General features: G+C 43.7%; 1 protein-coding gene across 1 annotated transcript in view; it reads left to right on the top strand.

Moving 5' to 3' along the window:
• IGF2R (insulin like growth factor 2 receptor) overlaps nucleotides 1–16,096 on the top strand; it is a 2,762,372-nt gene that overhangs the window by 2,028,484 nt on the left and 717,792 nt on the right. Inside the window, 2 exon segments of the mRNA XM_069606818.1 lie at nucleotides 5,481–5,607; nucleotides 7,545–7,664. Of these exon segments, the coding sequence (XP_069462919.1) occupies nucleotides 5,481–5,607; nucleotides 7,545–7,664 (247 nt within the window).

The raw sequence follows: 16,096 nt of genomic DNA, 5'->3' as shown, positions 1-16,096 counted from the left end.
TATTTCTGGGGTGATGTGATTGTGTTTTTTAAGCTTCAGGATAGTTCTAGCAGCAGTGTTGTGCACCCTCTGTAGTTGTGTTAGTAATATTTCCGTAATCCGAAATGGCAGCTGTTGCCAAAATCCAAGCGCAAGGAAACAAGGGAGTTCATTACTAGAACCTGATCGAATGAGGGCAGATGAAGGATATGCTTTCTTTTTCTTAGCATGAAGAAACAGGCTCTGATTGCAAAACAAATGCTGCGCTTTCATGCCAAAAGCATTTGGACACTGCTCTGAATGCAACGGTCTTGTCCCGTTTTCTGTCTGATGTCAAATTCAATGGCAATGGAAAAATGTACATGACCTCTTTAGATATGACCAATGCTTTTGATTGCGCTCTTCATAATAACCTGTGGATTAAGTTAATCAAACAAAGGGTTCCTTTTAAAGATGGTCCAACTGTTGGCATTATTCCACAAAAATACTTCCTTGAAGATTCGCCTGTATCAGGAAGGGTCAGTTACTGCATCTGTTCCAACTGAATTGGGTCTTAAGCAAGGTTGTATTTTCACTCTAGCTCTCTTTAATGTGTACGTCAGTTATATGGAGGCCTTATGGCAGTCTTCTAATACATATCCAGCTAGATTGGGCAACTTAAACTCCATTGGCTGGCCTTTGCTGATGATTTTCTATTCTTGGATGGAAATGCCATTGGTCTTCAACACAAACTTCAACTGTTCTGTAATTATGCCTGTAGGAACAACTTGGAAGCTAAGGGGGATAAAACCAAGATTGTTATTTTCTCTAAGGCTCAGAAACCGAAGACAATGTGTTGGGTTCTGGGGTCGGTAAAGTTGGAAAGAGTCTATAGTATGAGATATCTGGATTATTGTCTCCCCAATATTGATTCTTTCACTATGTGGAAGTCCATATTAGATTAAGATTAAACCATTAACCACCTCTCACATGAAATGTTTGATGTTTAAACTCTGCAAATATACCACCATGCCAGTTCTCAGATTCTATACCATGAAAATAGTACCTGTCTTGCTATATGGATTGGACATGTGTGATATAGGAAAGATACTCCATGTTATTCAGGGGAAGCACTGGGGCTTTCTCTCGCAATCCCTAATTCAATCAAGAACTTGATCTTCAATCTCTACAAGCAAGAAATGAGTAGCGATTATTGACGAACTATGCAAAGTTTTTACAACCACCCGATAATTCATTGTATATTGATTTTGGTCTTATGCTTCAGGAGGCTACTGTCGTATCAGTTGACGGTTTTAAAAATAAAATGCAAGTCATACTTATGGCCATATGGTCTACACAGGAGTAGTTGGTAAACCAACCAGGAGGAGTGAAGAGGAAATTATTTAAACACGTTTGGGAAAATACCATTGATTTAAACAGTGCTTATTCCTCCTTCATGGAATATATCAATTTTCCACACAGACAGGACTCCTTTTCGCTATATCTCACTCGCTTTCCATGCAACAAAGTGCAGGCTTTGTGTATGAGATTTAGACTCCATCAGTTCGCAACTCAGTAACGCATTAAATATTGGAAATTGGATTCTCCACCGAGCATTTCTTCCACTTATCGTTTTTGCACAGACATTGAATCTTGTGAAACCATACGTCACTTGGTTGTGGATTGTCCATATTTTAATTTGCTTAGATTTAGGCATTTTAAAAATGAATTACAAAGTTTTGAAACAGATGTCTCAAAAAATGTGCTCTGGTCAAGACTGATGTGGGGAATCAATGTATCCTTGATCATTGCACTATGTACATTTTTGGAGGAACTTTGTAATGAATTGTTATGATTTTATTACCATCTATTATATCTAAAGGTTTTCTTTATCTTTTTTCTTATGCTTATATGTCTTAATGTGATTTCTATTTGTGTAAGGTTTATTTTTTTAAACTAAATCACAATAAAGAAAAAGAGAAAAAAATACTTTCAGACAGAGGTCTTACAGGAGAAGACTGCGGGGAGAGAGCGGGAAGAGAGCGGGGACATAAGCCCTCCCCCTCGCTACAAGGAAGAGGAAGCACCCATTTGCATTGGTGGAAGGGAATAGGGGTCCTTGGAGCCATGCCGGAGGGCACACTTCCAAAGAGGTGTGCCCTGGCACACTTCCAAAGAGGTGTGCCCTGCAGCGACATGCCAGCACATGATGTGGTGCTGCAACCTATGGTGGAGCTCACTGAACACTGTCAAAGAAGTCACTGCAGAGGAGAAAGCGATTAGGCGGAGCAGGTTCAGCTGAGGGAGCTGGAGCTCCTGAATGGCATTGAGACACAAAGCCACCTCCAAAACCCTGCAGGTAACAGGCGTGAAGAGAGAATCCACTCCGGCAGACAAGAAACGCCAAGGTAGGGCGACCACGCCACCTTCCCAAAACACCAGACCGGAGAAGCACCGCCTGCGAAGAGGAGGAGGCGGTTGCTCAGTGAAATCTGGAGGTCGGTGGCACAGACGAGACACTCTGAGGCAAGTTGAGAACCAGAGAACACCAAGGTGGGCTGAGAACCAGATTACCCCAAGCGAAGTGAGACCCAAAATGACCCCAAAGTGGGGGTGGGAATAGAACGCACCCAAGTTCTCCTCATAGTTCCCTTGCTACAAACTGTAACCCTCGCACAGCCGAAGTAGCCCCCAGCCCCACTGAGGGAGACTTTTCCGGAGTGTCTACAAAGTGTTTACCTAGCTGTATCTGTAACCATCTCTTTATGCTGCATGGTAATTTATTACTTCCCATATATACGCCATCCCTATAACCACTATGATGATCGTGACACCATTTCCTACCAATTTATGACCTGTATATATATAGCCCCCAGCCCACTGGATGTGGTTTTGTGACAATTTTGGCAATTGTGACTTGTCTTTATGTTTATCTGTACACCTGCAGCAGTCCCCTTTACCATGAGGTGCGACTTTACCAGACTGTGCACCTACGCACATTTTGTCTTTTATCCATATCCATGCACCTGCAGTAGCTCCCCCGTACCATGAGGCGTGGCTCTGCCAGATTATACTTTCAAGATCCACCTGTATTTTGTAACCCTCATGTATGGTCTTGCATTTTGTAGAATGTCACTTTGCACTTACTGTAACTAGCACCTAGATGCCTGAGGCTTTTCTGCACTGCGTTACATTCAAAGTAAATAAATAAAATAAATAAGGTGGGTTAAAAATCAACTGACACCAAGGTAGGATGAAAACCATGTAGCTCCAAGGTGTGATGAGTCATACAGCCTGCAGGGGGCCCAAAGAGAGGCAACACTCAAAGTGGGGTGAGACCCCAGGTAGGGATAGCCAACAGGAATCGTGGAAAGAACTGTGTAAGCATCATTGGAATTTAAACCCTGCAAATAAGATTTACAAACCCTGATAAACGTAAGCTTCTCAGACACTCAGGACTGGTACAAAGTGTACAATAAACTGAAAGAGAACCAACATTGATTTCAAGTACACAGAGAGAGCAAAGGGAAGAAAGGACGTTGTTTTAAAGTAAACTCACAACCCACAGCTGTCCAGAGGTGAAAGAGACATTACAATAACTGTGCAAATGAGACCAAGGGCCCTCTTTCTTGAAACATAATAGTGGGTCGGAAACCAACCATCAGTTAAGCACTGGGCAAAGGCCATATCTTTAATTTTGTTAGCTTCTTTTCTGTTTTAGCGGGAGGGACAGGAATCGGGTTAGATTGGGTTTCTAGAGGACAGACATCCTGAGGAGCACCCTTATGACTTTTTTGCTTTCCTTTCGGATTGGGCCAAGGCAGACTGGGTCAGCTAGACTATTTTGAATAAAGAGACATGTAATTCAAAATGACACCTTGTTCATCCTTTAATTCTTACTTACCATGTTCTGTATTTAAAAAAAGAAAAAAAAGTAAGCTGAGCCCAGCTGTTGCTGAACAACAGCAAAAAAGAGGCTGACTGACAACCTCTAAAAGGTGGTCATTGGAACGATGTATATGAAATGTGTCTGAACTCGCACCTAAAAATGAAAGGGAAGACTCTTGTGACTATATCGATCCCTAATCTCACTTTTCAGCTTGAGCAACAAACATGAGGGTGTGTGTAAATCTCTGTTGGTGAGGCTCAGACACTCCTACCTAGCAAGTCACTTGGAGCTACTTTTACTTGTGGCAGCGCAACAAAAGGAGATTTGATGGCTGAAAGGGGAAATTAATAGATCTCATGCTGCTATTGCATGTGAACTAAAATCCCTACCACCCAAGGAACAGACAAAAAACGATCAATGCTACACAGTTTTAGTCCAATCATCAGCAATCAGACAAGTGTACTATAGGACATTGTGATGCCAAAACTTGCACCAGGCACGGCCTCCAGTACTTCCTTTAACATGACGGCAGCAGCTGCATTAAACACAAATTCTCAATTTATTCCTGAAGCCAATATAATTTCAAGCTCTGAACTTTTTGCAAAGCCACAATCCAAACAAGCTTTAGAAATCCACATTGGGAGAGCCATCTCCAGGTGTATATCCACCTCCACAGTGTAGCTGTGAGGAGGTCCTTCATCGTTTGACATACCTGCAGCTAGTTGCGGCTCTTAAGCCAACTGCATATTGGTACTTATTCACGAAGTTCATAATTGTTTAAATGTTTGTATTGTACCATTTCCACATAGGTTCTCTACTAGTATGGAAAGGACTGTGAACATAGTTGAATGCAGTGCATTGGTGGACCATTTGTGCAATCGGATGGCAGCAATGCCCACAGGTCATAAACCCACAGTTGTGCACAGGAGCATTCACGTGTATTGCACCTTTGCATTGTGTGGAGTGACAGAAAATTAACTTTTTTTTTAAAGGAACATATGCATAGACATATGCATTTTAAGCGTAGACTACAGTTTTGTAGAAGTCAGCCTTGTTCTATGGAATAGGACAGGGCTTTCCAGTTGTTGTGTACTAACTTGATCCTTAACCATTGACGATGCTGGCTGGGGTTGATGGAAGTTTTGTCAAAAACATCTCGGCTCTCCAGACATTTGGACTAAAACTCAAGTTCTGCCTTGCCAGCTCAGTCCATAGTGAACTAGCAGTCAATGGTGAAGAATCTTCAACGGTATAGTCCAAAATACTTGGCGAGCCACGGTTGAGTGCTTAGTTACTTGCCTGTTTAGTGCTACTTTTGTTTGATGTTCCATTGTGGGAAATTGGTGCAACTCTGGTACGTGGCCTATTATATGGCTAAAAATAGTGTGTTGTCTTACTGTGTAGATTCTTAATAGTAACAACAACTTGGGCAGCTATTCTAATACAAATGATCTCAATGAAATTGAGCACGTTAATTGAAATACCTTTTACATTGCACCCGTTTTCTTGAGAGCGCAGATTTAGCAAAGCATTTATAAGATGAATGTGTTCATTGTTGTGTATTGGTCCACATGATGATGGGCTTCTTTGTGTAATGCATCATTCCTGAAATGTCGTCTTTGTCCCGTTTCAGAATTCTAAGCCAGAATTTATTTCTTCCATTGAAGACTGTGAATATACCTTTGTGTGGTTCTCTTCAGCTGCATGCCCTCTGAAAAGCAATTCGACAAACGAATGCAGAGTTACAAACCCAGTTACAGGTATTAATTCATGATCACAAATGTACAGCTTTTGTATTTTTGTATGATTATGGTGACTGAAAGTTTGGAAAATATCTAAAATTCAGGCTAACTACATTGCTTACCTTAAATACCACTTTACACAAATGCTGCCTCTAGAGCTGCTTGTGTGTACATGTTAACACTACTTAAATGAATAACTGACAATTTTCAACCTCCCAACAGATTTAATTTTAATAACTTTTACATAGCCCAAACCATGGGTTATTCCACTGCTTGTATAGGATGGTCCAGGTTTGACAGCTTGAGCGTATCCTGCCAGAGCCTGCATCTCACCTATTTTACAAATAGCTATTAAAGGCCACTGTGTTATCCTGAAAATCAAGCTGCTTTCACATGTTACCCCAGATCAAGCTTCCGCCTGATGTAGGTCTGCCACTCATGTAATGCAAGAGTTGGAAATGATGTAGTCTTGTAACAGCATAAAAACCAGAGAAGGGCAGCTGTGTCAGAAAAAAGGCCAAGAATGTGGCTCACCTTCGTGAATTGAAATTAGTTCTACCTATGGAGGGATTTGTGGGACAATGTGTGGCAAATTGTGCATTTTTAATGACTATTTAACCAGGAACATTGGTCAGAATTAGTGGACCCACACTGCCCTGATCGGAGAGCCACAGTAAAGCATGGCAGTCACGTGCCCACCATCACAACTGTAGTGGGCAGAAATGTTATCTGCCAAGGATTGCCAGGTGAAGAGCGATTGAAAGACTAAAGAAATCAGGTTGATTACTTTAATGGAATGAAAGGCTCTTTAATATTTTTCCCACATTCAGAATGTAATACTCCTTTCAGATTGTTGCTTCTTGGAGGAATCTAGCACCCTAGATCCCACTCGCTAAATGTACTAAACTCCAGTTGCCTTGTTTGTTTTTGTTGAAACCTGCATAACCATGATCTTGGTATGGATGATTGGCCTGCAGAATTACTCTAAAGTTGTACTGTTGTGAAACATGATTAGGTTTGTGATACTGAATATATCCTATTTGAATCTGCCTTAGCAACTAACTATATCTTACTGCAAAGCCAACGCTCTGCATTAGCACAGACATCAGGATTTGCTTGTAATGCCAGTGACCTAATATATGTCCACCTGTAAAAATATACACTTTATAAAAATAAATGCAACCTAGATTGGGTCAGATATTGCGCACCTTAGTTGGGTACTATTCTTACAACGCCTACCAATATAACGCACCCACACTGTTAGCGTAGTTCCTATTTAACTCTTGTGGAAGTCCATTATAAGCTTGAGTCATGAAAGTAACTTTCACATCGCAATTATCTGATGATAGGGTCTCTTACCTTTTTAACTCGCCACAATTTGATTGAAAGAGGGCTTTACATTAGGTAGTGTGCCATTCCAGCAACAGTAAAATCAATTAAATCTAGGCATCTTTCCCCAGTGTTATAAGTGTACATGTTAACAAGCACTGATTCCTAAAGGAAATTAAATATACTGTCAAGAATATGGTTTCCAGAGTTCATGTTTTTTGTTTGCATTCTTATGCTCCTTTTTCATGTTTGTTAGTGGTCAATGTTTTATAAAAACATGAATACAGGTTTTCCCAAATGTCTGAAAATTACAATGTCTGTATATCTAGCAGATGGAGGTGTCATGCTCTATTTTCTTGAATACAGCTCATGTTAGTTGGCTTCAGTGTGGACCAGAGATTATTTGGAGATAATTCCATTGAATTCTTAGTGTTGTTTAAATAATTGTTGGTAGTATGCCACTAAGAAGGCCATTGGAAAAAAATAATCTCCAATTTATTTCTTAAATTATAAATGGTTGGAGTTTGTTTTTGAGTTGGAGTGAAGACATGGGCAGCTGTTATACAACTAATAAACATCTTCTGTATGATAGTAACTCGTTTTCTTTCTCTGCTCCTTTCCGGTAGGTCGCCTCTTCGATTTGTCATCATTGACCCATAACTCAGGATACATGATTTCAGGCCGTGGTAGTAGAATTCAGTTGAATATTTGTGCTCCTCTTAAAGGATCATGTGGAATTGAGGCTGGTAAGTACTATTAATTTTCATCTAGTAATTTGTGAGAGTAAGAAAGTAACTAAATAGCAGTAGCCAAGTTAAACGTTATGTATATTGTATTGCTTCCTCCCACAGATTCTTTATCTTGGAAATCTCCTCCAGTGCAAGGTTGGCTACCTGAAAGGTTTTAATGCAGCAACAATGGGCGACCTGTGGATCCCCTGCACTGGTGTCCATAATTCCAGAGGCAAGGTCATTTTTGGCATATAAGGAGCAGGCTGTGCCACAGGACCTCCATCCCTTTTTCTGCCTGCTCAGAATCTGCTTTGGGGCAACACCAACTTGCTTATTCTGACCTGCCTCATGGCTCCCCTGAGGTACTCTGGAATAAAGCCTTGTGAAGAATGTGGAGAGCGCATGTTGGTATCAGACCTTTACCAGTGCTGTCTTTGGTGCATAGAGCATGAACACAACACTGAAGAATCAATGCACCCTAAAGCCGCTAGGGAGTGTGTGGCAAAAGTATTCACCGCTCTGCACAAGAGCAGGAAAATGCTTACCAAATTACCAAGTCCAGGCTCCATCTGATGCCTCAGCACATGAAGTAGAGAAGCCGAAGTCCACGTCCTAGGAAGCTGAGAAAAGGTATATGAAAGTAAGTGGTGTAGAGGTCGCATAAGTCTCTTGAGTGAACCTTCCTCCAGATCCCACTCCTCATCCTCCAAACAGCAACATTTCCATTCCTGCTCCAGAGTGTTATTTTCTAGCACTGGTGTATATATATATTCTGTTTCTCCTCTACAAACACACCGTGGGTACATTTCGAACTTCGGCTACTTCACATCTTCTCCAAGGTGCTGGGAACTTCAGTGCTGGTGGTAGAGTAAGGACCCATTGCGCCTTCTAATGCGGGCAGAAGACCCCATTCACCACACTACCACATGCCTGCAAACTCTGCATTGCCTTTGGAGCAAGAAGCTGGATGCCCTCGGGCCCATTTATTTTGCCTCTGACAATCTAGCCATGGGAACAGTAAATGCCTCTTGCCACGCTTGACAGCTGGACGGGTATATCCAAACTTTCTAGTGATTGAAGCCTCTGACTACCTTTCACCTGAAATTCTGTCTGTTTTCACTGAGGTGTGGTTATGCCCGATTATGGTAACAGAGCTCAGTGAGTGAGCCATAGTCTGGAGCGACCCCTGGGTGCGCATGTCAGGGTGTGCACCCGATATGCAGGCTAAAACTTTGGGCATGCCCTTTGCTGGGCCAGCTTCTTTGCTCCAAGGCTGATGAATTCCTGAAGAGGGGTTAATCTAATCCCTTCATTTAGTAGTCCAACAGCCTTATCTATCTTTTGTTACAGGCAGCTCCTTTCGGTCCTCCACCTCCATTGCCCATAGGAGCAGTAGTTGGGCATCTCAAGGCAAACCCCCAAGGCATTACTCACCCAAGTTAGAAGAGGTTCACCTAGGTGCAGTGTTTATGTTGGCTCATTTCCCCTCCTCCACAGCGTCCTCATAACCCCTTTTAATTTACCCTTCCACTACTCTGGTATGATGAATGGGAGGCTTTCTCGGTTTGTTGCAGGGTTGATCAATTTCACCTCAAACACCTGGGCCACACAGATCATTGGTCAGTGTTATTGCCTCCCTTTCCTCCACCAATCCCCTGACAACCTTGGGTACCTGCATTGCCCTTCTGCCATTGCCCTCTTAATGGAGGACATATGTGAGCTCCTTAAGAAGGCTTCAATGAAACTTGCCTCGATTTCACAAGGGCGAAGGGTTTGTATTCCCATTAGTTTTGGTGCCAATGGAAGACTGGGTCCAATCCTCGATCTTTGGTTAGCAAACCAACCTTGAACTGTGCAAGGACAAGTTTCATATATCTACTGGACTGGCTAGTTTTCCTGGGTCTACATGATGCCAGCTTTCCTTGCTGAGCCTTTTGAGGCACCGGGAATTACCTGAGGTTTGCAGTCGGCAATACTCACTGCCAGTTTTTGGTGTTACGCTTTGGCTGCTCAGCCACAGAGTTTTCGCAAAGCTGCTTGCTTTGGTGGCAGCTAGTCTTAGGAGTGAACAGATTCACATCTGTCCCTATCGGTTTGACTGACTCATTAGGGCATGCTCTCCAAAATGCGCCTCTGCCTGTCTGTACGACACATTCCTTCTGCTAAAGTTTCGGCTTTTCACTCAACTTCTGAAAGTCCTAGCCCACTCCTTCACCTGATGCTCCAGTTCATTGGATCGGTTCTGGATGCACACTCATTAAAGGACCTTCTATCTAAAGACCAAGTTGGCTACATTCTACAGATTGTACAGCAGTTCCAAACCCAGGATCAGATCCAATGCGACTGTGGGCTATAGATAATGACATCTACCTGTCGGCAGCCTATAGAATACGGGACCGATGCCACGGATGCTCTGAGTCTGAGCACATGTTGTCTGTCGCCTATGAGATTCTCTTCTTGGGGAGTCCGCCGAAGGACCTCCAGTGTCAACTGCAAGTGTGAGTTGTTCTGCCACACGAAATTTCCCCCTCCAGGTATTTGTGGAAAACATTGATAAGAATTAAACTACAATCTCTTGGTTTCTCTGATTCCTGTCATCCCTGTTGTACTACTTAGACCGAAGAGGTTCAGGTTAGCCCTCATATTGATCCTTCTGGACTGGTCCTGGACGGTGTGATCTCCTGAGATTCTGCAATTGTTCATATGTTTTCCCTAGTGCCTTCTGAAGACAGTGGACACTGGACCCTGCCCTGTCAGATAGCAGTCCACACCATCCAATCTTGACCAGTCTAAACCATTGTGCCGAGATACAAAGAGAGGCATCTCTCTAAAGGGTTCCTTGATCATCTTTTCGTCTGTGAAACCTTCTACCAAGTCGACCTGTGCCTCTAACTGGTGCCAGGAGAAGGGGTTGGGTCATTTTACTTGTCAGACCTACTTTTTACTGCTTTCTCTGACCCAGGGAGGCGTTTCAAATAATCACTAAGTGTTTGTCAACTGTGACAAATCCTTAGATGTTGTCACTTCTTCCCGAGGGGGAGCCCCTTCCCATGAGGCCAGGGAGGTGGGCCCCTACCCGATAGTCCCCCTGGTGGTGGTACACACGCACAGGATCTCATGGGGAGAGATCCCCCACCCTCTGGGGACAAGGACGACCATCTAGGGTGAAAACGGTATAACAACCCACACACCTTTCTACTACATCTGAAGACATAATGGCTACTGAGACAAGGAAGATGAGGGACTGCCTAAGGAGAAACTGCTGTACAAGTACTGGTACAAGGAGGGGGTGCAGAATAATGAAGAGCACCAGCAAGAACTTGAATGAGCATTCTAGTCACCTGTGCTCATTCATAATAAAAAGGAATAAAGGACTAGGGAGGGCGAGAACCAGGTGCGTAACCTGGAGAGCCCGGGAACTTTGAGCGGGACAGACTGCTGAGAAGTCAGCAGTGTGGAGTCTGTGCCAAAAGGACTCCCAAGCAAGAGGCACTGAGTTTCTGAAGGTCCAATGGAGTGTGGGCAAAGCTGACGAAGAGGAAAGGCCAGTAAGGAGACCAGCCGGGAGAAGCTGCAGCAACGAAGCAGACATGGGGCAGGAGTTTTCAAGATCGAACCTCTACTGAAAGGAGGACGATGCCGGCACTTGGCCATTCGAGTCCTCTGTAAAGTCTTCAGGAGTAGGACCAAACAAGAAAACAGAGAAGTAGGAGAAGCTTCCAGCCAAACTAAAGAGGCACCGCTCATCGGAGTGGAACATACCGTACCCAGTCCGTGGAGCCATGTCGCTGCCTCAGTCTCTGGAAGTCCCAATAAGATGCAGGTCTCCCAAAGCAGATAATGGGAGGTATGACACGTTTGGAGGGGACGAGAGCAAAGGCAGCCTGAGTCTTGGGAATGTACCCAAGGGCTATAATGGGATTGCTCATGTCGCTAACCACCAAAAAAGGGTTTGGAATCCTGTAAAGCAAGGAATAAGCATCTGAGTGAATCTTCCTCATTCTAGTGGTCGCGAAGAAACAACTGACCACCCAAGAAGGTTCAGGGACCCTGTAAAAACCCCCACCAAACAGAGAAGGGTCTGGGCTCTTAACGGTCACAGAGATAATTCATCTTCTTTGTGGCAGTACCCTCTGTAGCCCCAATAAAAACTGTAACTGTGAACATGGTACATAACGTTACACGGGTCTAGACCATTCGGGTCATTGGGATATCGGTTTAGGTGAGGAGTACATGGCTGTACTCATTCGTGTCCATCGTTGGTCCATAGTGTGTGTGAATCTGGGGAGTACTGGTTTTCACGGGGGTAGTCATCTGGCGAGGTGAACAAATCTTGTATGAGTGTATTGTACATTATTATGTCCTCAGAGCCTTCTCGTTCTGCCTGTTTGGAGTGCTTCGTACCATACTGCCGTCTCTGCCATGGTCCATCTTTTCAGATCATTCCACCATGTCAATACGTTCGGCCCCTCTCTGGCCATCGCTATTCTCCTTTTGGCCAGTACCCTGGCAAGGTCTATCATTCTTCTTACTGCCCTATCCCTCCTGGGGTATTTGTAAATCCCAAGAAGGCATGCATGCTTCTGCTGTCCATTCCTGACTGTTTAGCCCTCCCTTTTTTTAGTCGCGTTTCAATTTCCTGCCAGTATTCACGGACTACTGGGCAGGACCAGAACATATGTCCCATGTTAGCCTTTTCTTCTCCATATCTTGGGCATTTCTTTACACCCGCCCCCGGGAATTGAGATATTTTCTGGGGTGTTGTGTATGCCCTGTGAAATGGGTAGTATTGGGTCAACTTTAGCTTAGCATTTCTCAACTCTCTTGGGGTATAGCATTGCCTTTGACCACTACTCTTCCGTAAGTTCTCTTCCCCCCTCTATTTCCCATGTTTGTTTCCCCCTGTTTAAGTCTTTGGGTATTGCTTCCTACAGTCCCTGGTATATTCTGGAGACCATGTGTCCTCCCTCAGATATATTATATAACAGTCCCAGAGTCAGATTTTCGTCTTCTAGATCCGGGAAGGACATGTATTTTTTAGAGTGCGTGTTAGTCTGGTATATATTATAAATTGGCCTTTGTTTGTCGTGTGTCTGTAATTTCCCTGCAGGATAAAGATCTCCCATGGTTATTACTCCCTTTTCTTCCCTGTACTTCCTGCTATGAGCTAAGTGTTCCCTATTGCCTCCATGTAGGGCCGCCAATGTGATCTGGGGGGAGTAGGGCTCCTGCAACTTCAGTATCTTTTGGTTCTGGACCATATCTGTCTCCTTACTGTAGGAGTGTTGGAGGGTCGGTAATTGTGGTTTTTGTCAGCCACAACACTTCTTTTAAGAGGTAGGGTGCTATAATGGGACTCATCAGGACATGGTCTATTGTTTCCGAGTCTGCTAGCCATCCCACCACATGTTGGAGTTGCCCAGCTAAGTAATCAAGTTTAAAATGTGTGAGGCGTACCTCTCCTTCTGTATAATCTCTGCATAGGATGTCCAGTGCGACTCTGCTACTACTGCTTCCCCATATGAAGCTGCACAGTGTAGAATTTAGCTCTCTGAAGAAGGCTCTTTGTATGAGATACGGTACATTTATGAAATGGTACAGCAGGCGGGGGGGGGCTACCATTTTCAAGAGGGCAATTCTACCCATTACCGAGGGGGCAGTTTTTCCCAGAATTTAATTGAGGCCTCTAGACTAGATTTTACCTTTAGTGTGTTCTGTGTACGAGGGTCTCTAATATCCTGATATATATGAATTCCTAGGTATCGGAAGGAGTGGACCATACATTGGAGTCCTAGGCGTGGGAGTTGATCCTTCTCAATCCCTAGCCACCCTGAGAGGGGAGAAGAGACCGTATTACGTCTTGCTGGTCGAGATTCCTGATAGCGTTGCAAAATTAACCAATACTTCCAGATATGTCTCTAGGTTTTCTTCTGGGTGTCTTATGTATAGCAGCATGTCATCTGCGTATAGGGATATCACGTGTAGTGACCCATCTTCTTGGAGCCCTGTGTCTTTAAGTGTTTTCCTCATATATATTGATGGGGGTTCTAGTGCAAGGATGTATAATAGGGGTGACCGGGGACAGCCCTGCTTGGTGCCTCTATGGATCAGGAATTGGTCCAAGATGTATTTACCAGTGCACACTCTTGCCGTTGGGCTTGAGTAAAGCATGCATATCCATCTCATGAACCTGCTTCCTATGCCATAGTGTTCCAGGGACGCGAACAGCCATTCCCATCTGACCAAGTCGAATGCTTTGATGGCGTCCATTGCTACTACCGCAGAGTCTTCGGACCAGGTACTTGTTCTGTCTATCACAGCCTGGAGTCGTCTCAGATTTTCTGTTGTGGCCCTGCCCGGGACGTAACCCATTTGGTCCAGGTGTATCAATGTTGTGCCTACCTTCTTAAGTCTCTCTGCGAGTACAACTGTGAGGATTGTGATGTCCCGGTTTATTAGTGCTATCGGTCTGTAGGATTCACATAGCTTCTTCTCTTTACCTGACTTTAGGATCAGGAATATGACCGCTTGTTCCTTGCTTTCAGGTAGTTTCCACTTCTTATATGCCTGTTCTAGAACTAGAAGTAGTTGTGGGGCAATTAGGTCTGTATATTCTCTGTAGAGCTCTGCCAGAAGGCCATCGCGTCCTGGAGAATTTCCAGCTGGTAGTGTGGCTATTATCCCTTGTATGTCTTATATTGTAATTGGCGCTTCTAAAATTTCCTTTGGTTCCGCTGACATCAAGGCCAGGTCGATGTCTTCTAGGGTTTCTTTTATTTCTATCTCTCTAGAGTCAGTGGTGTCCTTATAGAGGTTGCGATAGAAGGATCTAAAGATCTCATTTATCTCTTTCTGCGATCTCCAGCTTTCCCTACATTCATCTGTTATCCTAACAATCTCTTCTCTATTGTTTTTGTTCCTAGTCAGCCAAGCTAATAGTCTACCAGGTTTGTCACCTTGCCCGTGCAGCTTTTCTGTGTATTTTGCATAACTGTGGTTACCCAATCTTTCCCAATGGTCGAGGCATTCTTGTCTGAGTGTTATGAGTTTCTTCTACCTTTGTTCCTGGGGCCTCAGACCTTTCCAGATTTTTAATCTTAGCCTCAGAACATGCTAATTGTCGTTCTAGGTCTTTTTGCACCCCTTCTGCTTTGGTTATGACTACGCCCCTTATTACTACTTTGAAAGCGTCCCATACCGTCCGCATGTCTTTAACGCTCCTTGGGTTGGTATTGAAATAGTGTTTCACCTGGTCCTAGATCTTCCCTGAAGGCGCTATCATGCAATGTTACAGCTCTTAATTTCCAAGTGAGTATAGGGGCTGGGTGGTTAGAGAGTATCCACTCAATTATCAGTGGCGAGCGGTCTGAGAGCGTTCTAACTTCATATGAAGCACCTACGATGTTTCCCCGCTGTTCTCTCCATGTGAAGACATAATCTATTCTCGTATATATCTTGTGTACGCTCGAGAACAAGAATTCTTTCTTCTCCGTATGTATCCACCACCATATCTCTTGTAATTCTAGTTCCTTTATTAGTGTGTTCAGAGCAGTAGTCAGGGTGGGGGTGCAGTAATTGGGGTGCATTATCTGATGTGTCTAGGACAGTGTCTGTTGTGCAGTTGAAGTCCCCTCCCCAAATCCACATCATGCCATTATAAGGGGTCAGCTTGGTGTATCTAGTTCTACAAAAGAAAACCCCAAATCATTTCGGACTTCTATAATCAGTCAGCCCGAGGGATGTCCCTGAGTACCCTTTAGGGCAGGTTGCAACCAGATATGAAATCCAGCAACAACAGGGCAGGCTTTTAGCCAAACCCCCTGTAACAATATTAAAGGATATGATCTCATAATGGTACATAGGCGAAGATTGTTTAACAGTTTCCTTTGCCCATGCACATTCCATGAGAGGCAGCTCAAATTCTGTCTCACTAAAGACAAGACTTTAAGTCTTTGAATTGGGAGGTTGATTCTTTTAAGGTCAGACTCGTGTAGTGGATTGGCCTCCTTTACATATGGTCCCTTCCCTCCCACCCCACCACACTGGATCGTATTTGGTTTTGGGCAAATCACTTTCCTATCAAGCCTTTTACAATTATTGTCCTGTGCCATTCTCCTTCTTGTTTCTTCCTCATTATAAGGAGTTATATCATACCCTGACTGATACAGACAACTTGACTCTTTTAAGAACACATCATAAACTAATCGTGATGGAATTGTAAGAGCAACTCTATCATCATGCGCATGATCAAAGAAGTCCACTAGTTTGATATCCCTAGATGTAATTAGTCTTGCTATCTCATAAAGCAAAGCCATCCCTTTTGACCTATTTAAAATCCCCTGTCCCCATATCTCAGAGTCATTCCAGAAGCAATGTTGGTAAACAATGCTCCTAGTTTTGTTCTTTTCCATTGTGCCCTCTTAATTTAGTGAGGACATTTTAGCTGA

The sequence above is a fragment of the Ambystoma mexicanum genome, chromosome 4p, assembly GCF_040938575.1.
Source record: "Ambystoma mexicanum isolate Mex_15411 chromosome 4p, UKY_AmexF1_1, whole genome shotgun sequence".
Lineage (NCBI taxonomy): Eukaryota > Metazoa > Chordata > Amphibia > Caudata > Ambystomatidae > Ambystoma > Ambystoma mexicanum.
The sequence above is the reverse complement of the archived record's forward strand: the minus strand, read 5'-3'. Positions and strand labels throughout refer to the sequence as shown.